At 41.5% G+C, this 25,897-nt stretch overlaps 1 protein-coding gene across 1 annotated transcript in view; it reads left to right on the top strand.

The window, feature by feature from the left end:
- Window positions 1–1,328: 1,328 nt before the first annotated feature.
- SV2B (synaptic vesicle glycoprotein 2B) overlaps window positions 1,329–25,897 on the top strand; it is a 28,025-nt gene continuing 3,456 nt past the window's right edge. The window contains exons 1-10 of the mRNA XM_085308740.1: window positions 1,329–1,857; window positions 13,221–13,401; window positions 14,057–14,208; window positions 16,281–16,414; window positions 17,162–17,251; window positions 19,673–19,783; window positions 20,879–20,967; window positions 21,718–21,882; window positions 24,522–24,655; window positions 25,615–25,815. Of these exons, the coding sequence (XP_085164866.1) occupies window positions 1,329–1,857; window positions 13,221–13,401; window positions 14,057–14,208; window positions 16,281–16,414; window positions 17,162–17,251; window positions 19,673–19,783; window positions 20,879–20,967; window positions 21,718–21,882; window positions 24,522–24,655; window positions 25,615–25,815 (1,786 nt within the window). The remainder of the gene's footprint in view (window positions 1,858–13,220; window positions 13,402–14,056; window positions 14,209–16,280; window positions 16,415–17,161; window positions 17,252–19,672; window positions 19,784–20,878; window positions 20,968–21,717; window positions 21,883–24,521; window positions 24,656–25,614; window positions 25,816–25,897) is intronic.

Genomic DNA, 25,897 nt, shown 5'->3' with positions numbered 1-25,897 from the left:
TTTCTAACTTGATCAGAATATATGTAAGTGTGTTTAATTTATTGCTTATTGCTTATTTTTCACAGCTTATTTACAGTTTATTTAAGCAACTAGCTCAAAATGTAAAGTGCACTTGTGCACTTTACAAAAGTACACTGTACATTTGTGCATGTGTACTCTATACTGGCTCTTCTGACATGACTCTACGGTTTTCCATGCAAGCTTCCTTTCAAAATCCTTGTTAACAGCTGTGTGCGGCAACAARTGCAGTAGAGCACTGGAGAGCCAGCTGGCTGAAAATCTCTTGAAAGATAATGGAAGTCAGGTGTCTGAAATGAGAATGTGTTTAGCTGTGACTTGGCTTCYCTTGGTTTTCCCTGTAGAGAGCAGAGGTTCCATGTTAACTTAATTTTTCACTCTGTGAAAATCATGCATTGATGGAAGAACGATGCTTGGTGTGACTTTGGGTGACTTTATTTTGGCAGACACAGCTTGTCAGTTCCACGTCTGTCACACAGGGAGACCCTGGTGGTGGTGGTGGGGAAAACATTAAATAAAACTAAATCTGGGGCACTGGATAAAATACAAAACCAAGCTCATATTTTGTGTCATTATGATGTTAGCCAGCCATAACTACTGAGGAGGAGTGAGCTTAGGGTAGACAGATGAATATCTGCAGTAACCTGAAAGCTCTGTTCAAGCAACTCTTCTCTGTATTGTTCTGCTGTAGAAATCACCATCACATCTGAGAGGCAGGATTTCTAGGAACAACAGTCTGGGACTAGACGATATTTTAGATCCTACTTTAGGTTTCCACTTAGATTACTTAGTGAACTTTAATGCCCTTTTATGTACTGAGGCTTTTGGTTATTTGTTTTGAAGGTGCAATAACGTTCCCCAAATACTGAGTTGCCTTTTTTGAGATGGAAAAGTGTGTTTTCAAAATGCTAGGCATGAAATTCAAGCTTACCACATTCTCATTGCTATTGTTTCCTCTTTCTCAGGATAAGATCTTCACCACCAAGATGAATCAGGAAAAACCTGCCAAATAGCTCACTGGCTGTACAATTTGCTGTTCTCTTGCTGTTCCCACACAAAGTAAGGAAGAAGCCAGCAAGTCACAAACCACGGCTGAGAAGTGAAACATCAAAAGCTCTTTGAGTGTGTCTTGCATAGAAAAATTACAGTGCTTCTCCATCTGAGCCTGAGAAACTATATGACATCAACTCCTAAGAATAGAGAAGATATGTTCAAGTAACCAATACCAGAAATTGCATAAATAAATACATACGTATATATTAGAGTATCTACACGCAGTGGTCTACAGCATTTAGAAATCTACATTCAGAATGGATGATGGATACAGAAATACAAACCTGTATCAAGGGACTAGGGACACAGGCAGGGACACAAACCAAGTCTCAGATGACTATAGGTACCAGGATGGTACCTACGAAGGGTATGCACCCAATGATGGCTACTACCGTAGTGGGGATGAACCTACTCATGAAGAAGATGCCCAGAGTGATGTTACAGAAGGCCATGATGAAGATGATGAGGTCTATGAGGGGGAGTACCAGGGAATCCCACACCCAGATGACATCAAACCTAAGCAGAAGAAGAGAGCCCCTGCAGCGGATGATGAGTACAGAGACCATGCTGATCTTATGGCAGAGAGGATGGAAGATGAGGAGCAGCTCGCCCACCAGTATGAGAACATCATTGAGGAATGTGGCCATGGGCGCTTCCAGTGGACACTCTTCTTTGTGTTAGGGTTGGCACTGATGGCAGATGGGGTGGAGGTGTTTGTGGTTGGATTTGTTCTGCCCAGTGCTGAGAAGGATATGTGCTTATCCAGTTCAAACAAAGGGATGCTTGGTAAGTGCTGCTTGTGAACAGCTGTTCTTACACCTAAAACACCATATTCCTAAAACATCTCATTCTAGTGGCTGGCTGATTTCAGGATCTTCTGGTGACTCCTTTCTTGTTTTGTACGTTATGCATAGCCACGAATGGGTGGATCTGATTTGAGGTGTGTTTTGCATACTGTTGAAGGCAGCTACTCAAAATCAAGAGACTCGCACCACATCTCAGCCCATCTTCTGAATGTGTTACGGTGCCAGCACTGGCAGCTACGGCTAAATGAACCAGGCAGCTTGCARTCAGCTGGTGCCCAAAGCAAAACTCTTAGGACTGCTCAGAGACAAACACGGAAGGTTAAAGGTGGCATTTCCCACCTGAGCATCTAGTGAGTCAGATTTTGATGCTTTTAGCAACTAAACCGTAATGAGAAGTCCACAAACAGTACTGTTCCAGTATGACAGATACAACAGCTAAAGGCCTGTTTGCTCTGGATCATTTGGCAGGCTGTTACATTGTGGCTGCCAGGGCTTCCTTGTTCTTCAAAGCTTTTTGCTTTGTCTAGGCTCCTCTTTTCTGTAGTCCTAAGTCCCAATCAGCAAATTGACTGTGTAGTAAATTTATTTGCATGCTAAATTCTCAGCCAGAGCTATTTGCTAATGTGTACTGGGGCAGAAGTAGCCTATAGAGATTTGTTCTTAGGTCTGTGAAATAAAATTARAGTTCGGTATGTAGATTAAAGGGTCAGGCTACTCCCAACATCCGCTTTGCATCACCATTGACACCTCTCTGTCGTTAAAATACAAAGGCTTAGTTATTGTGTCTGAGACTGGGTGGAACAGTTTGGAGGAACAATTTTTTCCCTCTGCAAATTATAAACTAAATATGGTATGAAGTCTCCCAGATATCTAAGAATCAGGAAAGCATCCAGCATGTCTCATAGTGAGAGCAAGCCATGCAACTGAACAGCACATCTGGAAGGCAAATGAAGCAGCTCTTGGAAGAACATTTTAGGAGGGGAATAGAGTGTCTGGATAGATACGTATAAGCGTCATAGGGAAATCATCAGTAGTTCATGCATTCTGGCCTAGAAGCCCTGCCTGATTCAAARTAAATGCAGATTTTGGATTAGATCCTGGGCCTTGACTTAATTCTATTTGTATTACTTGTGGCACAGATGAAAATTAGCCTTATATAGAGCTCTCATCTTGGTGTTCCAAAGACACTTTTTTTTGTTTCTTCTTTTTTTTCTTCTCTGAACTTAGGGTCAGGATGTTTATTCCCACAGTTTAATTCATTTTCTATCAAATTTTGTGCCATAAAAAATTGGTAACTTTTTTTAAAAAAACACTTAAAATTCCCAACTTGATAGAGTTCAGATTTAATTTTTAAAAGCAAATTGCTCACAATTAGAACCTGATTTCAAAGGGACTTCAGAATTCACTAGCTCGCTATGGGCCACCCTGCTGGGTGCCTTTTCAGTGATGTGCCCTTTTTTGAAAATTAGGTCATTTATTTTGGTGGTTAAATGAAAGCAGAGATCTTCTGAAATTCTGACCCCAATGAATTTCTATCTCTGTAGAACTGTTTCTAGTATGCACCAGAACTGGAAAACTTCAAATATCACAAGAAAATCTATCCATTTTTTAGGTATTTCTGGCCCAACCACAAGTTTAAAAAAAAAGAACAAGAAATCTCATGAGAGCTCACTCTGCAGCTCAATATTTGCAAAGCTGAAAGTTCAGAGTGTTCTGATAAGCTCTGGATAAGCAAGGAGACATTTGGGTCTGTATCCAACCCCAGCTCCAGCCCACTGCACATTAACAAATCTAATATTGAATTCCTAATCTAGGGAATGGCGTTCTTCTTTCTGTCTTTTCTGTCTGCTTTTAAAGAGCTCTTTTGAAGAACCTGTTTCTGCAGAACAATTTCCTCTCTGCTTAGCCTATTTGATTTTGGGAGTGTGCTCTCRGAGCTTGCCTTCACACTATCTTGTGGCTTAAATATGAAGGAAAAAAAAAGTATTTTCCTAAAAATAAAAGTTGRCTTATGTCAGATTGAAGGAGACTAGAAAAGCAGAAAGTAAAGTGGATATTTATGGTAACACTCTATAGGTACTGTGCCAGAGATAGGATTCTGATTCAGTATGAATGTTGAAGATACTTTTTCAGCTGCTGGATGTTTCTCTGCTGCAGCAGGTTAAACTCATGTAGGCGGTTTCCTTTTGGATCTGAGCTCTGTGAGATGATCCCTTTGTGAAAAGGGATTAAGAGTGGCTTAGAAAGCATTAGATTGCAGAGCAGTGCATTGATACGAATAATGAATACTCAAGGGCACCAAGAAGTGTGCTGGCCAGCAAGGCTATGAGGAGGCTGGTGTGGGCTTGAGGAGGCTGGTGTGGGCTTGAGGCTGCTGGAAGGCGTACAAGAGGGAAAGTGCAGATTTCTGAGTCTGAACTGGAGAGAACAGGGCAGTTTTCTGCTGTGCTAGCCATGGCGAGAGGTTAGCAGCAGGGAGCAGAGTGTGTGGGTGGTTTGRCAGACAGTGAGTCGCAGCAGAGACGGAAGGTTTGTTGGTAGACCTGCCTCTAGCACAGCCTGGTGTCCTAAGTGCTGCACTCTGCAAGAGGGTTTCTTCCCCAGTCTGAGCAGCTTTGGGTGCTCTGCATGATAAGGATAGTCACTTATCAGCTACTGGAGAGGGAGGCTGGTAAAGTGCTATTGATGGAAGCAAGAACATAATCTTCCTCAATACCTTTCCTGGATTAGCTTGAGCGCCCATCCACCAGTGACTAGAAAAGTATCTCATACCATTTCCTTGATGTTCTATGGGCTGTACTATTGMAAATTAATCTTGTTAATATGCAAGGTTCAATGACACTTATAGGCTGATTTTTCACAATAATAGGTAGCAATCAGAGCTCTTTGCCTCAATTTATGCCTAATGTGCAGTGATGATCTTGCAAGTGTGTGTCTGCATGAAATGAATGGTGGGTTGATTAGAGAGGGCAGAGCTTTTCCTCAAATTGTCATGCTGCTCTAGGGACGTGGGGTCATTATCCATACATGAGTTACTGTCCCTTATCTTATTGCTATGTACCAACAGATTTGACCACAACAGCTCATGTTTGTTCTCAGGTGACTGTTCATCTCACTGCATTTTTGCTAAGGGAACATGGTGAGGTTACCCCAGATGGAGCTAGGGTTGCCTCCAGGCAGCTGCTAATGTTTAAACACATGAGAATGTCTCAGCCGTAACTAGTGAGGCTAGGAGAGAATAAATGGGAGATAAATCAGGTAAGTAATCAAACTCTCTCAGAAATAGGAACAGACAAATAAGAGAGCTAAAATAGATGCTCCCTACAGACCAATTTAGAAAAGTTCAGCTTTTGCTAAAAGGACATTTTGCATTAAGTACTCCGTGTATTGCGTATTTTTCCTCCCTCAGAAAGCAAGAGTAGAAAAATATCAAGCAAATTATGGCCAAATTATGCAAAACTTACAAATAAACAGATGCCCACAGTGTTTTAAGAAATGTGTGAAATGAATATGACACATCCTAGAAAACGTTTACATTTTTGTTCTGAAAATAAACATCTCTACATCAGATGCAAATTAACAGCTATTTTAGCCCTAACTATCCCTAGYGGGGCAAAAGACATTTTGAGCTTTTCTGTGATGTGAAATGCTATTTTGAGGACAAGTGCAGAAGTATAACAACCCCCCCCAACAACTGTATATATTTTAGCACTTTGATTTATTGACTTTTAACACTAGTTGTTAAGAATAAGCTTGTTAAATTGTAACAAGTTTGTTCTCATGCATTCATTTGATAGACCTGCTTTTGCTGAGCTTTGTCCAGCAACAATAATAATAAAACATCTATTAAACTTATTGAAATTATATTCCTGTTTTTTTGATTCGTTGAGGACAATCAAATGACTAGTTGTAAATGTTATATTCAATTATGTACTGAAAGGCATACAAAATTATTATTCAGGGAATTATCATATATACATACATCTGTAAATGCTATTAATTGCCTCTCAGGAGGCTAARCATTGTATTTACAAGCACAAAGCAGTAAGTACATAGCTCGGATAAAAGATGGTGTCATAATCATATCTTAAACTTTTTTTTATACCCTGCATATGAAACCTCAAGGCACAGTTAAAACATCAGACTTCCTAGATCCCCAGAGATGCAGGTGTCTTGCTACCATTTCGCAGCCCGTAAACTGAGACAAGGAAAATTTAAGCACTTTGTCCATGACTGCAGAACAACCACATGGACGCTGAGAATAAAATCCGTCTTTTGGGCACACGGCTCCCTTTGTCTTTATGACAGAGTAATAAAGTTTTAAGGAGAATAAAATCTTACAGACTTTTGACTTTGGAATGTAGATCAAAAAAATAAAAATCCTGTAAGTAATTATGCAGTTATGGAGAAATTCAAGCTTGGCCATGTGAGTCAAGTTAAATAGGATGTGTGACAACATCCTTGCTCTTACTTGTGTGAAGAGGCTGTTTTATTACCAGCTGAGATAAAATTTAGCCTCAGCTTCTCATTGACCCAAATTTACATGATATGATAGTAAATCCTAATCCCCTCGGTAGCTTTTCTCCACTTTTTTTCTTTTTTTTTCCCCTCCTCTGGATAAGCACTCGGGATCCCAGAAGCGGCTTCCTCACTGTGCCGTAGCCGGTCGACCTCGGCAGAAAGGCTGTCACAAGAGGAGGCAGCACCCTGACAGTGATGGTGCCAGTGGCATGCAGCACATCTTAGGGAGAAAAAAGGTGCTTTTGTGAAATGGGGACACCCTGTTATGGAAGCGGAGTGCTGTGCAGGTGCCACATGGAGATGGTTGAGTCCCCCTTTGTAGACATGACAGGAGTCTCATCTGATGAGAGCCAGCAGGGACAGGTTTTCGTTTAACAGCAAAGGCTTCCGCTGTTAAAAACTTTGATTTAGTGCAGGGGTTGGGTGTGAGGAAACCAGATGGTCTATGTATGTTGTACTGATGGACAAGTCCTGCAGGGGGGACTGTAAAACCAGCTAAGTGTTAACATCCACCCACACTATGCTGGCAGTGCTTGCTGAAACCCTTAGTGTGCGTTTCCAGTGTGACATCAAAGAGTTYGTGGATTCACGCGTCCACCTTTTGCTCGAATATGCAAAATTCCCTCCAGTTCAGCAGCCATAATTTGCCTGGTGTCCACCCCCAAAMTTCTGGAAATGGGAAGTCTTGTTTCAGTTGCATGACCTGCTTCTTGGTGGTAGGATCATTAGCAGTAGGTAAAATATCTCTGCCTGTACTTGATTAACATGGCAAGTGCAAACCCTTTCATTTGATTTCCATTTACAAAGTTAGTGAGATTCATGGGCAACACACTAATAAGCGTACAAGTAGAAGCAGATAAGAAAAGTCAAGAAGAGGAAAAAAGGCCACTCATCCCTCAGCTAATCCTCTGCTGGGGCCGTTCTGCACTCTGGAAAACGCTGGCTGTTACAGAGCAAATCAGTCAGGGCTACTGGGTTTTATTGCTCGCTCTTCAAATCACTCGCACATAATCTGATCCTGTGCCTTGCCTCGTTCATCTCAAATAGTCCAGACCTAACTCACAAAATTTTCTTTGTGTCTGTGAAATTCATCCTCGTATGACAGATGCTGCTTGGGTAAGGTTGTTTGGATTCGGCTTGTATTGCAATAGGACCTATAGGCTATATAAAGTCATAATCCTTTTGGGTTGTCAAGATGCTTCTTCCTCCATCAAAGGCTTTCTTTTTACGTCCCATTGGTGTCCTGTGCTTTGCGAGCGGGTAAGAATATCCACGTTTCTGTTGTTACCAGCTCTGTGTAAACCTGTTAACAGAGGTGAGACACTCTTATACCTGATAAATGCACACCCCAGGCAGCATTCCTTGCCTTGCTGATGGTGCTAAGCACTCTGGGACTAATTCTTCCCATTGGGCTATTTTTTCTGCTTGACTTCTCCCTTTATTCCCAGATTCCTCATCATGACTTGATAGGTGTTATTTTCAGATGTGCCTGAATTTTAAGAACTTTAATCCTATTGACTGTCAACAAAAGCGATTTACAATTGTGATGGAGATTTGGATCGATCTTGCATTTTTCCTTTTCATATTTGAAGCCCTTATGAGTCCACTTCTAATTATGTTAAAATAGTAACACGATGGTTTAGCATGTRCATAGCCATGTACTGTAACTGTCTATTTCCAGAATTTTAGCTTTTAAATTCACAATTCTTGCCTAATGCAGAGTGCACAGTTTCAATGAAGGCTGATGAATTTCTTAATATGAAAATGTTTTATATGTTACATCTTTTCTGGTGGGAATAGCTCAGTGGCTGCATATTTTCCTTCTAACTTCAGCACTGAATGAGTCATAACTGGAAATTTATTAGAATTTCAACTCTTTGGTTTTCYACAGATTTTAAGTGAGGCTGTTGCAAACTTTCCCATAGGCCTTCATTGTACCACGTTACAGTGGTACAGTCTGCAAATAATGGTGTATGTGAAGTTGCCCTYAGTATTTCACCTGTATCTGCTGCATATGTTGATTCAGAAGCTGAACTCTCCTAGCACAGTCTAAGTCTGCCTGGATAGTTGCAAGGTCTGAAGTCAGGTTTATGATTTGAATCCTTGTAATGTTTTTCCTTAGAATGTTCTGTGGACAGAAGTAAAACAGCAGAACAAATATAACTTCTTTTGGTTATTCAAAAGACTCACTCTGTCCAATTCTCCTTAAAATTTGAGTTTTCCAAGACTTGATAGTCTTGGAAGCCAGATATTTCTCAGAGGTAAGAGCTGCTGTTGTGGCACTCCTCAGTGTTCCAGCAGACTATCCCTCCGGCATGGAGGCTACATGAGTAACTACATTCCTGCGTGGCATCAGCTATGTTATTGAACAGTTTAGCATTTTAGTGGCTACAGTGTATGTGAACCAGTGATCTAGCGATTCTGTAAGCATGGGCAGCACTCTGATGGGATCTGACGAAGCAGTTGGTGGTCTATCAGCTTGTTTCTTCTCCACAAACTAATGAAGTGACATCATGCATGCCGCAGTACTGCAGTGGCCGGACTGTCTAACCAAGCAGGTCTGTAACTGTAGTATTTGGAATGTGGTTTCCAAACTCTTGATACAGCTGAGAAGGGCAGGATAAGGGCACTGGTGAGCCAACAGGAAGGGAAGTGCTGCGAGAAGTTTGCTAGAAGAATGAGGCAGTCTCCTGGAAACATTCATATTGTGTAATTAGTCTCTCTGTGCTCCACACAGAGGTTTTTTCTCTGTCTGCTCYATTCTGGGCAGTGGAAATCAGAATCAGGCACTATGAACTTTGACTTCAAACTCTTTGTCCAACCAGGAATTTTTTATATTTTTTAGGCATAGCCTTCCACCTGGATTTTGGAACTGGTAAGCTCTGGAAAGCATAGGCTATTGATCTGATGAGAAAATCTAGTGCAGAAATTATTGCAAGATGGAGCTATATTGGGAAGTTTGTACTCTTGTATCCCTGTAGTCACTACTGATACAATACAGTGCAGGCCAAGTCAAACTCAACTCCCAGGTTAAATAAAATAAGGAAACCAGCATGTCAGTACAAGAAAGGAGTTCCTGGCTGGGTGGATTTTTGAGTATAATGACTAAAAGCTTTTGCTGACAGAAGGGACTGTAACATTTGCTGCAGCTGAAATGGCCAAGTGAGGCATAGCAGGAACAAAAAGGGGTTATCTGTAAAATATTCACCTGGATGGAGCATCCACTCTTCCCTTTGAGCTGGGAAGCTGCTGGAGTCATCCCTGGCCAGACAGTGGGCTGTCCTACTGCCAACAAAGATAATCAGTTATAATAAATCGTGGGCTAGAACACAGTAGCAAACTTCTCCTCTTAACCTAGGACATTTTATGGTATTAAGAGGCTTTGTATGAACATCTGCCATCCAGGGATTTTCTCTAGGGAGAAAAAAAAAAAAAAAAAAAGGCAAAACAAAACCCTAAACTCTCTGATGATTCATTTTTCATCTGGATTTGGCAGTGCAGGCTGAGCTGTGCTGTGAACTACTCATCTGTGCTGGGCTCACCCTCAGAATAGGTGCTGTGAAACACCAGTGATAGCTACAGGCTGCATCATCACTTCTGTCTACTGGATGGGATCGGAGCTACTCCATTAGATATGGCTCAAGAGCCAATGTAAAAGCATTAAGTCCCGGAGTATTGCATTRAGATTCCTTTTTTGTTAGGATTTTGGATTAGTATGTTTTTTTTTTCCTAAATTCTCCCTTGCAATTTACACTTCAGTGAAGCAGCTGGAGGCCAAAGTTAATAGAAAAACAGATCTCAGATTCTCAGCTACATACGTGTCTTCTCTGTTTGCTGCCAATCAGAATCTGAAACCTTTATAGACCTTTAGATCACATCACCAGAAAAACTTGGGTGAGAGATAATGTATAAATCAAAAGGGCAAAAGGATCATGGAGAGTGCTGACAAAATCCTGTGTCATTGTTCCAGTACAAAGGCTGTAAAGAGGCAAGAGTATATCYGAGCAGATCTTTTGCCTTTAATACACAAAATTCTGATTATCTTGTAGCCATTGTGTGGACAGGAAAAAAAATCAGAACAATTCACAGATATAATCCCACTGCTCTGCTTATGGAATGGGGCATTTTAGAAGTCTGAACTTTTCTACTTCTAGTTAACATGAGACCAACATTCTGTGAAATGCTACAGTGGCTTTCTGCTGCATAACTTTTAATTTAGTAATGCATTTCAAACCAAATGAAGACATTTGCAATCCAGAAAGAAAGGCAAAATCAGCTGCCAAATAACTCTGTGCRTTAGTCCTTAGCTAACTTTGCTGGATGGCACAGAACAGGCCTTCAGCCATCAGACTGATCAATGTGTTTACACATTCATGTATTACAAAAATATGTGAAAAAATCAGGATCTCCACAGTAGGATTTCTCCTGCCTATGATGTCTAAGATAATACAGTAAGTATTCTGGAAACAGCCTTTTGCTCCTCTTCGCTCCCATGCGATTCTTGCCACCAATTTCTTCTGAAACGTGACGATAGTGATATTGCTCCTACTCTTTAAATCCCTAGCTTGAAGTAGAAAGGTCTGAGACCTATTCAATGCACTAGTCAAGGAGCTACCATTATAGTCATCTGCTTGGATGTACTGTTCAAAGTTCTTGGTGGCAGCAGGCCACCAGGCCAGCAGAAAGGGCAAGAAAGACACCRAGTCACAAAGCATTTTGGCCCTGCTATGCGTGGGCAGGGCAGTACCAGCCACACACTGTACATGGATAAAATGTGAAGGGCTTTRTCCTTCACATGGTGAAACTCAATACAACTTTGGTAGAATAGTCTGATAGTCCATCTCCTTGCAGTCTCACCTCATCTGGACTCATTCAAAGGAGTCTTGGAGGCATGTGCTCCTGGCCCCTTCTATCCTTACATCTTTCCTTCCTGAAGGGAATGAACAGTGATATGTTTACTGACAAGCCTAAAGCAAAAAAGCCCTGAAGCCCAGAGGCCAAGTGCAACCTTRTTGTTCTTCTAAGACCTGTTCCATTTTCTGCCAGCTGCTGGACTAATCGATTCCCAGATGTCTTCCCTTAACAGCAGTGCAAATCATTTCACTCTAGCTTATCATTTCCAGCCCCTCAAGTACTGATTTGCACTGTATACTATCATATTTTAAATGCTTAGTATTTACTCCTGCTGTCTTTTCATATCATAAYTCCTGCAGGTTTCAACAGGAATTTTGCCAGCAGAAGGACCAGAGCTTGTGGGTCTTTCTGGGAATATTCTTCTTGCTCACTGAAGCCTTTAAATCTGGAAAGTTAATAAAATAAATGAAAAAAAATCTTTGGAGCTTGAAGGTTGTTAGTTCTATTATCCCCCACAAGACAAAAGGATATATAATAGGTGATCCTCCTGGTCACAGTCTTGGTAGAAGAGCCAAGGACAACGGCCATGCTTTGCTGGCCAGCATTGTGAGGACATGAAGAGCTGGATACAGAGAGTGTGCCTAAAGAAAATCATTCTCTCCTATTCAGCCTTGCACATGGGGTCAAAAGACCCCATGGTGAAAGATCTAAGTAAGTCAAGTTTAAAAATAAAAACTTTTTTTTTAACAGTGTCAGGGTGATTAATCTATAGCACAAATTGTTAAGACAAGCAGTGGAATTTCCCTTCTCCTGAAATTTTCAGGTCAAGATTTTACTATTTTCTATAAGTTGTCCTTTACTTAGACAYAAGATCTTGGCTCTGTAACAGAGCAAGTATCTGTGCTACACAGGTCAGACTGAGTTTATAGCGTGATCCTTTCAAGTAATGCTGTGGAAAGTGGAAGAGATGATATGCTCCAAAGGAAACATGGGTAGAATAGGTAACCTGCAAAGAGAGTTATCTGTGTGGTCTTTCACCTGTCAGGGTTTTCTGCAGGTTTTCTGCATGTAAACAGTGACAAGAGAGACTCTCCTCCCTACACACCCTCAGTCCTGTTGTGCTCAGGGGATGAGTGGCGTTAAGACATTAGTCTTCTGTTCTGTAGTTGATGTCACATAGCTGGGACACGTGCAAGCTAAGCTGCTTATGGATGGCCATTGCTTACGTGCAGGGGACATGTGAGCAGTGAGGCTGGAGGAAGAAAGGTGTGGGTCTGACTGAAAGAGGGCTGTCTATGCTGCACAGTGCAATGCAGTAGGTAGGGATCCAAGCTAATGCATAGATGGGGAAATCAGTGAAAAAAAGTGTTTCTGGCACCTGAGATGGCTTATTATGGGTTAACGGAGGTATTTCTATTTCCACATGTAATGTGCAGTGTAAGGGCAATTTTCTAAGGCTTTTTAAGGCATCTGCCTTGTGTTCAATCCAGGCTATGACAATTCCTAAGGTACAAAACCTAGAAGGAATGAATAACCAGTTACTAGACAGTTTTAAATTTTAGAACAGCTCCTATTTTGCTTATTAAGGAATTTTAATGATTATTACTTGGACAGTAACAGTGTCTCCTGAGGGCACTTGCAAAATGCAAAGGGCTTTTTAGATATGCCTGAAAATAGCTCTCTCCAAATTCAAGCATACAGAGCCCAGACAAGTCATATCTGTTTCTACATTCTACATGCTGGTTCATAACAAAATGGGCTTTTGACAGAAATGGCTAGGATATGACTAAGGCCCTCAGTGGTATCTCTATCTCCATTTTCCTCTATTAGGAAGGTYTCGGGCAGCAGTTGTCTGTAATTTGGGGGAACAGCAGCTGATGTTGATTATGTATGGGATAGCAAACTACTTCCACTCAGCAAATGGGAGAATGGTTGTTACCAAACTCACTGTTTTTCTCTCTCTTCTAGGCTTRATAGTCTACCTAGGAATGATGGTGGGGGCTGTGGTATTGGGTGGCCTAGCTGACAAACTGGGAAGGAAGAAATGCCTCATCATATCACTTGCAATCAATGCTGCCTTCGCGTTCCTTTCCTCCTTCGTCCAGGGATATGGATTCTTTCTCTTCTGCCGCCTTATCTCTGGCCTCGGGTAGGTAACTGGCTAGTCTATCAGCCAGGAACTCCCTTTTCCCATGAAAAAAGCTGGAGCTGTACAATGGTTGGGTTTGTCAGATGTGAAAAGGAAGGACTGGCTGGACTTCTCTGGAGATGTGTCTCAGCCACCAAGCTGGGACCGCCTGGCTGTTTACCTAGTGTGGCTGAGGTACCTTGGTCGTGTCAATGGAAGCATTATCAGTAAGAAAGTTGGATCACTGAGATTTTTCTTGTACTGCCCAAATTGTGGATGAAGGCCAGGGAGACTGATAAATATCTACATCAGTTTTTCACCTGACTGCTAGGGCCTCCAATGAGCCCTTGCTGCTCCCATCTCCTAGCTGGTTTTGGCCTGCCTAAAACGAGAATTTGCCAAAGAACAACAGAGGAGATGTCTACGTGAAGAGCAGGGCATTACACTACCTTTGTATAAACTATTCAGTAAAATCAGCTTTCAGAGCATAACAAGAATCTTGCTTATCTCTGAGGTCTAAAACCAGTCCAGCCAAAGAGAGATTTGAACTTTTCCTCCATGTGTGCAGTGAATCTGTAAGTGTGACCTTGCCTTTTAGTATGAGCAATCATAAGATACTCATACAAAGACATGAAAAAAAGATTTATCCTTCTCATGTGTTATTTTTTCTCCTCAGTATTGGGGGATCCCTCCCCATTGTGTTTGCCTATTTCTCTGAATTCCTGTCTCGGGAGAAGAGGGGGGAACACCTGAGCTGGCTGTGCATGTTCTGGATGATTGGTGGCATTTTTGCTTCAGCGATGGCTTGGAGCATCATTCCACATTACGGTAATTGCTTTGTGCTTTCAGCTTTTGGCAGCAATACATTCATGCGTCACTACACTGCTTCAAGCCTGCACATGAATCATTAGTCCTTACAGATCCCAACATAAACAACATTGAAAATAATAGATATCTTAAATGAGCAGGGCTTGAGGTCTGGTTAGATATTTGTTTCCAACACAGTAGGGTTGTAATTTGGCAATGCAACTTCTTCAAGAATTAAAACCACAGCTAATCTTACTTTTATCAACATCAAACTTTTCCCTACAATTGTGGAGTTTTAAAAGTCCTACCTGTATGAAGGTGGAGGACTGTCTTTTTTACCAGAACAGTTATACAACAGAATTTGTAACGCATTTGAAACTCACCTGGCACAACTGACAAATGAAAAATAGAAGGTCTGATAAACTGGTTGACTGATTGATGGATTGACTGATACTAAGGTTGTGAGCAGGACTGACTCTGTGGCATGAAGGCTACTTCATATCAAAGGGTTCAAATATATCATTTGGAGTTATACTGTCAGAGCCTGACCCCTTGGTCTAAATGCCAGAGAATTCAGGGAAGTAGAACTGAGATTATGTTCATGTTGAGTGCAAAGCTCATCTTGATTGTAAAGCTGGGACAGTTATGAAAAATAAATAACTTTAATGAGGGAATAGCTGGGTGTTAAGAACTTTAGTAGTGAGGGTAACACATATTCTTTTCCTTAGCCAGATGCCAAAATTCTTCGGGTTGTGTTTTTGGAGACATGTCTTTTGGGCATGCAGTGTGCRGGGGGCCACATCTGATTTCACCTAATCTAGTTCAGAATTGAGTTCCCTGTGCAGCGCTGGAAGTGTTAGAGAAACAGGAGACAGGAGGACTCTGGAATACGTGAGTGCCCTGAGGAACAAAAATCTGCATGTCACATGGTCTTCCTGGTAACTCATGTGCATATTCCTAGGAAAACATCAGACAGCAAATATCTACTGGGAAAGATTAATTCCCTCAGTATCCACTGACACCAGCTGTTTGCAGAATCCTGTTTGAGGAAAGTAGGGCAGGCCACAAAGACCCTGAAGAAAAGCACAGATATCCATCTATCTATCTTAAAATGTATTCAGTATAAAGTGTTCACGCTTTTGATCAGTAAGACACAGATTGCTTGAACAAATATATAAAATTGAAGCCTAGTGATGTCAAGTTGAAATAATCTTTCAGTATTTTCAAATACACTTGCTTTAAAAAGCACTTAAAATATAAYATTTACATTACATTTATTTTCTAGATGGCTTTTGATATTGTGTGACTTGTGTTTTTACATTTTGTGTGCTGTAACTTTTCTTTCTGATTTCCCATGATTCCCTATTGTTTTGGGATGTGGTGAGAGRAGTGCAGGCCCATGACTGGGAGAAATGAGACTTCTGCAAAGCCACTGTTCTTTTATTTTGTTGTTACTGCAAATGAAAATGTCTATAGAAAAAAAAGGAGATAAAATATTTCTTTGAGATTTGAGTCTAGAAAAAGTAAACTGAGGGAAAAAAGTGCTTTCATTCACGTCTGCATGTGGTATTTGTTTGTAATTGCCTTTCAGTGTGTTTTAAGGAAGTATCTGCGTTGGTGCAGGTCCCTAACGGAGCAGCACAGGAAYGGTGCTCTACTTGCTGCTCCATGGCAGGGGCTACCAGACCCTTTGGGGTGGCAGGGAGCAGGCAGGAGACAGCGGACCCCAAATGCAGGAGCAAGATCTTGATTCTTCTGAGTTTGAATCCTATCCTTGTTCCCAGCCTTGCTTGCATACAGCTGAAGGGAGTTATTCTTATTTCTAGATGATTTTTGAACCTAAAGATAAAGTTTTTAAAAAGATAAATCCTGARTGAGAATGCATTCCATTTTCTGTAGTGAACATGAACTCATGGGCTATTATCTATTGAAAATACCATTGAGCCTCCAAAAGAGGTCATTACCAAGTATATCAAATTTTCAGCCTGTCCGTATGCTGTACAGAGCTGTACAGTCCAGTTCAGAGCTGTTTTAGAGACAAAAATCAGAATGCCTGGTCAGTATTYTTACTTTTTGCCTCTTGCTGTTTTCAGGCTGGGGTTTCAGTATGGGAACCAAGTACCATTTCCACAGCTGGAGAGTCTTTGTGCTTGTCTGCTCTCTGCCCTGTATCGCTTCTCTGGTGGCACTGAAATTCATGCCTGAAAGCCCGCGGTTTTTGCTGGAGGTAAGATGATTCATCTGAACATTGTAGCAGAGGATAGCTGGTCCCTAATGTGTCCCCGTCTGTCTGTCTTTGTCCCATCAAAAACACATAAYACAAGTCCAGAGCAAAAGCACTCCTTCACGCCTGCACGCACTAACTCTAGGGACCACTTAMAACCTAAAGGCTACAGACTATGGGGTTAATCAAAAATTGTTAGTGTTTTACTGCTGAATGCTGCACAAGAAGAAGGCAGCAAGGGGATTTTCTAMGTCCAATATTTTGAAAGCATCTCTCTCAGAGTTTGGGATTGTAACTAGTGAATCTTGGAAGAAGAGTGAAAAGCAAGCTGACAAGCAAGCTAAAATACATAAACCTCAGAGCTCTGGAGCAAGTATATTTTATTCTCTTTTTGCAGATGCTGTCACTGCAGCAATACCTAGTTTACATTAACCCTGCAAGTCCTTAGCAGAGATGGGAACAGAGCTTAGGTCTGCTGATAAAACTCCTCWACTCTTCTCTGGGCACTTAATCTCTGATTCCTCTCCTGCCCCAGATAGTTTTAGGGTACCTCCTTTCTCCAGCCACAGAAATGCCATRCTCCCTGTGAATATAATCCATGCTCTCAGCTCTTTCCCTTAACACAGCCAATAGCATGTGTGTGCACATCTCTGCTATACTGGGCCTCTAGTACTGGTTTGTCTGTATGCTTTGATAAAATGCAGAGCTGCAAACACTAACATTTATTCTCCCTTGCCTCGGTGTTTCCAGATAGGTAAACATGATGAAGCCTGGATGATCCTCAAGCAAGTTCATGACACCAATATGCGGGCCAAAGGCGAGCCAGAGAGGGTGTTTACGGTGAGTTTTTAGCAAAGTCATTGGCAGGTAAAATGAAAAGCTGGATGTACTTTCCCTGGTGCAGCACAGCACCAGTATTATTCTTCTTTCCAGGGACTAGAGYGTCCCCCTCACAATATGACCTCCCTCAGCAATCTGAAAAAGGACTCCGGGATAACACATTGCGCATTTAAAGTCAGATACCAGCCTGTTTTTTCAAGAGGTATTCAGTCCTGCTCAGTTGCAGTGAATACTCTTCATTCCTGATGTTAAACTAGAGCATGCAGGCCAGTGGTTTTTCAATTACACATGCACTTAATTGGTCCGCTCCAGGAGACTAAAACCAAACAGGGTAGAGATTAGTCATGTGGGAGATCTGAATCACTCCTTTCTCCATTTAGGCTTCTAATCAAACTCTGATTAAAGTTCATGTACCTCCTAATGAGCTTCCCAAACTTATCTGTCTGCCTCATACTGAATCTTTAATCTCTCCAAGGGAAAGTGAATGAGTGGTTATTACTCACTAGTCTGCAGCTTGTGAAAAAGGTCACACCAGGGGACTAGATTAATAGTAAAATCAGGTAAAAGGTGTACACTGAGGTTAGCTGCAAATTACTATAATTCAGGTGTAAACTGTCAGTGAGCCAGACAGGGAATAGTTCTTGATTTATGCTTTTAAAGATGAGAGGACACATGCTCTGGAAGGATGCAGAGAAGGGAAGWGAGGAGATATATTTGTATGTAAAACATGTCTTTTAAGGCAAAGAAGAAAAGAAGTTACCCTGTTCAGAGGAATTGTCACAAGATGAGGTCACTCAGGAGTGATCCTTCTAGAATATAAAAGATTAATTTATGTAGATGACAACCATGTAAAGGTAGGAATTTAATGAGTGTTTAATATTTCTAGGCTACAGGTCRTTCAACTCCTGCAAACCTTGTTGACAACGGCGACCGAGAACAGCATCTTTGTGAAATCCCTGATGAGGTTTTCTGTAATGCTGGGCTGAGGTTTGATGCTGAGCCTGGTGTGTCCTTGATGGACCCAACCTGCAGGGAGATTACAAGCGATGCTGTGGCGTGTTAGCTGTACATGCATGGGGAATGTGCGTGCTGAGCCAGTCATGCATACTTGGCTGGTGGATATGAGCAGGCTTTTCAGTTGCCTTTCAAGGACCAGCCTGTAAGCTGCCTGGAAACAGGCGCTATCATGCCTATATGGGCCTGTTCCTGCTTCTAAGGCAAGCTGTATCCTGAGGCTTTTAGGAGTCAATTTGAATTCACCTATGAGACTCAAGAATGTGTATCTCCAAGTAGGACACTATGTGGATCTGTGCTGGCTACAGGAATCTGGAGAGGCAGCAGAGCACCCGTTAGTGCTCATTACTCCAGCCAGCAGAGGCATGACTGCTATGTGATGCACTCATCTTAAATGTCGCACCTTGAGATGTGAAGTGTCTGCTGAATCAAAYTTACTGACATCCCTTGGCACAGATGGAGGTTCAGTTCGGCTGGTGTAGTATAAACTGTCAGATCTTGTATTTTTCTGATAGGCCAGAAGTTGCCAGTTTGTCATGAATCAGCTGTTACAGGGACAGTTCCCAGATATGACATTTAAATGGTGCCAGCAAAAAGAACACACCGACAGTACAGCCAAGCCAAGCAAATCGCTCCTACTTAGTAATTTATTCGCTAAATTTTCACCTCTTTCTCATTTTTACAAACAGATCTTGCTTTCCTTGAATATGTCCTTTGTTCAAAGTTACTCAGCACATATTCCCCAAGACTGATTCTGAGGCTTCATGTGCAGTCCAGTTAAGGTGTACAGTGTTGAAAATTCAGACTGATTTGATGGAGTCAGTGATTGTATGGTGTGATTCCACTTTAGGACTGGATGCATTTCAGGTGCAAAGATTCCCATCTGTACATTCGTTTGTCATAGAAATTCTGCTAGTGGTACACACAACGTGTGGAACTGGGGAATATTCCTTCCAGCTGTGTTTGAAAAAAAAGATCCTGAGGGCACAGTTTGATGTAGATACAATCAGCTAATCGTGGAGATACTTTRTATGGTAACTGCCCAGCCCTGATCTCTGATGGGGAGTCTAAGGGCTCAGAAATCACTAAGTGCACAGGCATCAACCAGTAAATGAAAGATTGAAGTGGATGTGATGTATCTGAAATGTTTCAAGAAATGAGAGATAAAGACAGAGTGAGAGAGAGAGAAGAGAAGGAAGGCAGGAAGGAAGGAAGGGAGACTTCTTTCTATAACAAAATCTCTCACCATAATAAGATCAATTAAGTCACTTTCTAGTGATAACACTCAAGGGCAAGATAATAAAGGATACCTGGTGGCAAGCATTTTCCAGAAGACAGTGAAGTGTAAAATCCACCCAAGATCAACCCTGAAAAATTTGTGCCATTTTTTTGTTCCTTTCTTTTCAGGTTTCCTATATCAAAACTCCAAAGCAAGTGGATGAGTTTATTGAAATCCAGAGCTCAACAGGGACATGGTATCAGCGGTGGCTGGTCAGATTCACAACCACTTTCAAACAGGTGAGAAGAAAAACCAGCTCAGAAGTGCTTTTGCACTTTGGGCTCCAGTGCACTATAGCTTCGGGCCATTGCATCCTAAAATCCTGACCCTCACTCAAAAAGGCTGCAAGTGTTTGCTAAAGCCTGTAATCTGATTACACTTCTCAGACATATACATATACCTGCAAATTGCCCCAGTGCTAGCCAGGTCCTGAAACGGTCCTGTGAGCACCATGGTAGTCAAGCTATGCTAATGGCAGAGCTTCCAGGATGAGATAGAACCCCAAGCACTTGACTCTGCTTCTGAATGGATAAGTATTGATTCCCTCACACCCAGACCTAAGTGAATTTACCATCTCCAGTGAATTCTTAAGAATGCTTGCTCTTTGCTCTTGCTGAGCGTGAGTTTCTAGCAAGGTTATATTTTCTCCTTACCTAATTTAAAATTTCCCATATGCTATAAGGTTGATGTGTGCCCATGTAGAACTTTGTTGAAAATCATACTGGATGCTTCTGGTCTTGGAGGATACAATTAAAGTAAAGGGCAGTCTTTCTAATTATTAGCAATACAGGTGCTGTTACTGTGCATATATGGCAAGGATAAGAGCATGAGTTCTGTCTCTCTCTTGGTGTGCTTGTTTTCATTCACATCTGAGTTCATCCCGCTTGTCTTAAAGTGTCAAATGTGTTTGCCTTTTTGTTCACCAGTTGTCTTTACAGCTCAGTTTGAAAGCATCCCTGAGACCATACATACATGTGAAAAGATGGAATGGTCAGACAGTCTGAGAACAGGCTCATATCCACGTAAGCTGAGGGAGATACTGCATTATCCTGGCCCATCAGTGAAACCCATAGCTAGTCATGCACTCCAGCTCATTATAGAGGGTTCAGATCAAGTACCCAGGGACATAAGCTGGATACAGGATCTTTCTGTAAGCCATGAATCTACCTCGATAAATATAATTTTGAACAAACACTGAATCTAAGCCATACATCTGAMCTTCCCCAAATGAGCTGTTCTTACTGCAAACATTAAATTTATGATGTACTCAGAAATTAATCTCGCAAATCTCTCTAGGATTTCCTTGCAACTAACTCCTCCTTTTGGATTTGTAGGTCTGGGACAATGTGCTATATTGTTTAACAGCCCAGTACAGGATGAACACACTGATTCTGGCTGTGGTTTGGTTTACAATGGCCTTAAGGTAAGGTACTTCTCCAGTACCTCTCAGGTACTCACCTTACTTTTCAGGAAACTAGAGTTTTCTGAGGGCTCTCAGATTTGAATAATTACATTGTACTTTTAAATAAATAGTTACAAAATGAATCCTGCTCTTATTTTAGAGCCTTGCTCTCCTATGAAATACTGATTGATCTGATTGCTTATATGAGAATACAACGTACTCTGAATAGACCAGGACTTGAGAGGTGGTTACTAGTGTATACTAGTATACTGAGTTTCTCGTTTCCTGATCTTTCATTTGATCCTGTGTACATGTTTTGTGTCCCCAAAAATCTGCCTAAGTCTCAGCTGTCCAACAGTCTAAACCTCACTATGGCCTCATACTTGCAGAAACCTGCAATCCAAGAGGAGCTCCCATATTTCCTGCAGCTCTGCATATCTCTTCGGGAGCAAGTATAGCACATTGGCTCATTGGCTGGGATATATAGCAAAGTCAGTGAAAATTAAATAAACTGCCCTACTTCAGGTTAGCTAGAACGGATCGATACGATTCTGAGAGCAGCTAGGTGTTTATGCTATATAATGTAGGTGCTTACACTAGAGAAACAGGTTACTTAGCGCGGTGTTAGAGCTGAGCAAGAATTTGCATCAGAAATGCATTCACCTTGGGAACCTGAGAGGTTTACATGTTATGGAATAGATCTTAGGAAAAGCGCTGTGACATTTGTACAGGATCTTGYATGCCTAATGTGTACCTCCCATCTGGCTGCAGTTACTATGGCCTTATTGTCTGGTTCCCTGACATGATCCGGTATCTCCAAGAGGAGGCATATGAATCCCGTGTGAAAATCTTTGATGAGGAAGAAGTGTCACACTTCACCTTTAATTTCACCCTGGAAAACCAGATCCACAGAAATGGGGAATATAAAAATGATAAGTAAGTGACTGTAATTTGTTTTGATTAGTACTGAAGGGGAGATGGCACATCTGGTTAAGTAATTCTGGTTTCAAATGAACTAAAATATATTTCTAGGAGACTCCTTTTCCTCATTTTCTGCAAAACTGAGGATCTAGGTTGTTCTTTTGGGGACACAGTCTATAACTCAAATTCCAGTAGCAGTTTTTTCACAGACCGAATATTCTTTTCATCCTGCTTTTCACACATTCTGCTGCAGCCACTTGCATCTCCAGACCCAAGGAAATGCATTTGAGAAGTTTGTGCAGAGTCTCGCTCTCAGTAGATCCCCTTGGCAGCTGCTTGCAAAGAGCAGTGAGCAGGAAATGGGCATATGCCTGGATATTTGGGCATCTCTGGATGTGGAGGTCACTTTCCTTAGGCTACACTGACATCTACTGGTTTTGGGCAGCAGACACCATCTCCTACAAGAAACCTACTTCTTTTTCTGCTTTCTGAAAACAAAAAGCTATGTTCGCTTAAAATCCTTCATACAACCTATCCTGGTCTCCATTCTGCAGCCCCTCGATGCGAGTTGTGTCATGACCCTCAGCTGTACTGGTGTGATTCTCCCACATTAAGTCTGTCTCTCCCCACTGTTTCACCTTCTCTTTTACTGCTTTGAAGAAAATTATGTTACTGTCATCGTTTTCCTCCCTTTATCCTCTTTGAACTGGACCTGGACCTGTGTAACCAGACTCAATCATTCTGAGCTCCATACAGTAGAAATCCTAGTGATCGGTAGCATACCATTTGTACTTTTCTAAATCTCAAGGTAATGGGTGGAAATTTACCTCAGTGTAAACTCCATGGAGATCCTATAGCTCCCAATAGACTAGACATGGTGTTACTCAGGCTCCCTTGCTCTGTGTGGAGAGGTCCCCCTGCAYGTTCAGTGTTACACAACATACTCATTATTTCACTCTTCACAGCTGAAGCCATACCCAGTTGCCTATCTGAGTTGTTCCTATTACCTTAGAAACTACTTGTCTGCATTTCCTTGGTGTTTATCTGATGGAGTCTGATGAAGGTCTTCCCTGGCTCCCAAATCCTGCCAGAAACCTTCACTGCAGTAAAGAGCTGTCCTTGATGGTCTGAACCTAGRGCCACAATTGCTACTTCCCCAGCTATGGAGCAGTCAAACAAAGTATCTGAGATATGAATGGTAGTCTGATTTATGGACCAAGGACCCTTGTCTTGCACCTGGATGAGGTGCTCAGATTTCACTAACTTAACTGAGAATAGATGATCAGCACAATGCAGGATGGAGACCTAAAATTGTCCTGCATGTCGCTATATTCCTTCATTGGCCCTCCCTACTTCAATAACTCAAAACCTGATCAAGCTGTGTTCTAGCAATGCCTAGTGCATGCCTCATTATGATTTATAGCTCCATTTTCCCTCTAGCCGTTGGCTGTGAGTTAAAACACCGCTGAACACAGACCATTGCTAAGTGAATCTCTTAAAGATGCATATTAAGAAAGAAAATTAAAAGGGCTTTTAATAGCCTTTAAGAGTAAATACATCACAGGCTATTACTGAGCCAATGCAGATCAGCTTATGTTTTGTTGTAACCTGAGAAACCTTCTATACAGAGCAAAAGATTTGAGTAGTCTTCATGTTGTATTTTGAGCATTAACAATATCTTTTAGAAGCTACTGTTTACACCATTTAATTATGTAAATATCCAACACGCTACACTTTYGTAAATGCTCAGATGAATTAAATTTCTGGGTATATGTTAGAAACCTTTTTGTTTGCTGACAGTTGTGGCCGCGTTAGCTTGAGTAATAATACATGCATTTAATAGCTCTTCCTATCTTTGAAACACACCTGTGCATTAACACATCCATCTTCCAAGTGTCCCTGCAAAATCTCACTGGTAAATCAATACTGGGTCATCCCTCAGGCAGGCAGGGGCAAAAATGTCAAGCTTTCCATCAGAAGAGAAATCAATCACCTGACACCAATGACTATTCGTAGTGTAATTTATTTTCTTTACGTTATATGCAGTCCTTGAACAGAGATGGGTACAAGTGGTACACAGATAATCTCCCTGCTCCATCTAGATATCATCATGCATTTTTGCTTCAACAATCACTTCTAGTTTGAATAACTGTCATGTTCACCAAATGGCTCAATAGGCATCTGATAATGGCTGGTTTTATTTATGCTTGAGGAAGGGGCAGGATATGGGAGGCAGCAAGGTCAGCTTAACAAAGAGAACGTCACGCGCTGAGCAAAATGATGTCTTCTTCAGATGGATTAGTACGGAAAGTGAGAGGATTTGTGTCCACTCTTCCTCAACAGCAAATTTTCTTTGATGTGACTATTTTGAGGAATGAAAAAGCTGCCAGAAATCCTAAAAGCACCACATCTCTTTTAAAAAATTGTTTAAATTCATCTCTCCTAATAAAATGCATAAGCATTGGATTGGAATTTGCAGGGAAAATGAAATGCAGTTATACATTGAAGTAATGTTCAATGAAGTGAGATACCTTTTCTGCAAATGACCTCAGAAACGGTCATTACTGCTTTGTCTCTTGAGATGGCCGTTACACACTATATAGTATAGGAAATACCTCAAAGCACAGAATGAAGCTCTGTTTCCTGCACCACAGATTCATTGGCATGAAATTCAAGGAAGTGAGATTTGAAGATTCCTTGTTTGAGGAATGCTATTTTGAAGATGTGACATCCAGTGAGACCTTCTTTGAAAACTGCACCATCGTGTCCACTGTCTTTTATAACACAGGTAAAGGCATTCCTAATACGGTCGAGTCACTGTAAGTAGAAAGTATYGTATCAGACTCTGCGAGAAAGGATGATAGAGATCTGCGTGTCCATGTGTGTGCTGGGTAATAACGGTGGTGACAGAAAAAAAGAGAGTGAAGGAACCAGCTACTGTGCTAGCTTTATAACCGTTTGGTGTCTGGAAGAGAGCTGGAAAAAACATAGTGCTTTTGGCTTGTAGTATGGCTAGACATTTTTCTTTTCCTGCAAACTGAGCTTAACTGTCCACGTAGGCATGAGCCTGTCAAAAAATTCTTGCTGCCACTAGCATTGCCCCAAAAGTTGAGGCTGTTCTCATTTATAGTTTAGGTTCTGATTCTTGCTTAATTCCATGTTTCCAACAACCCATTTGAAAGGAGGTTTCAAGTTGTTCCATCAGTTTTTTGACCACATGACTTCTGATGTTATTTGTTACCCCAGGGAAAATGCAGAAATCTGCTCTCAGATGTTGGCAGGTTGAAGGAGTGGCAAAATGCCTAGCAGTTTACYAGTTCTCAATTCAAAAAATTTGGCTTAAAATCTATTCAAAGGTCCTCTCCTTAGTTCATATCCAACTTCTGGTTGCTSATCCTAAGCTATAAAATATTCATTAATTTATCCTGAAAAAGCTTTTCATATCTCCTCTGGTAGGGAACAACTGTAGTTTTGTGACAGTGACAGCCTGAACTGCCCCAGTCCTTGTGATATGAGGACACTGGTCCAGGTGATTCCACAAATATAAGGAAGTGCAYGAGCTTATGGCCACCAGATGCATAGCATGAACGTGTAGTTTGTCACTTAACTACTGATTAGAAATGGTCATTTTTGTTTCGTGGAGACCACCTCTCAGATTTCAATTCGGTTTTGATCCTGACTCCTGTTGCTGCTGTGTGAAGGGATGAGAGTCGTGTGGAATCAAGTCTTTGCCTCTTTCCCTGGCAGATCTCTACGAACACAAATTCATCAACTGCAGACTCATAAATAGCACTTTTCTGAAGCAGAAGGAAGGCTGTCACCTGGACTTCGAGGAGGAGAATGACTTCCTAATTTATCTCGTCAGCTTCCTGGGCAGTCTGTCTGTGCTGCCAGGCAACATCATCTCTGCGCTACTCATGGACAAAATAGGGAGGATAAAAATGATTGGTGAGTGGGGATGATGGGCGCGTGGCRTGAGTTGTAAGTATGAGCAAAGAGTCAAGGTCAGTGTGAAGGTCTCTCTCCCTCT

The sequence above is a fragment of the Rhea americana genome, unplaced genomic scaffold (assembly GCF_003343005.1).
Source record: "Rhea americana isolate MKP2758 unplaced genomic scaffold, rheAme1 scaffold_28, whole genome shotgun sequence".
Classification (NCBI taxonomy): Eukaryota; Metazoa; Chordata; class Aves; order Rheiformes; family Rheidae; genus Rhea; species Rhea americana.
This window is presented reverse-complemented; position numbering and strand designations above follow the sequence as displayed.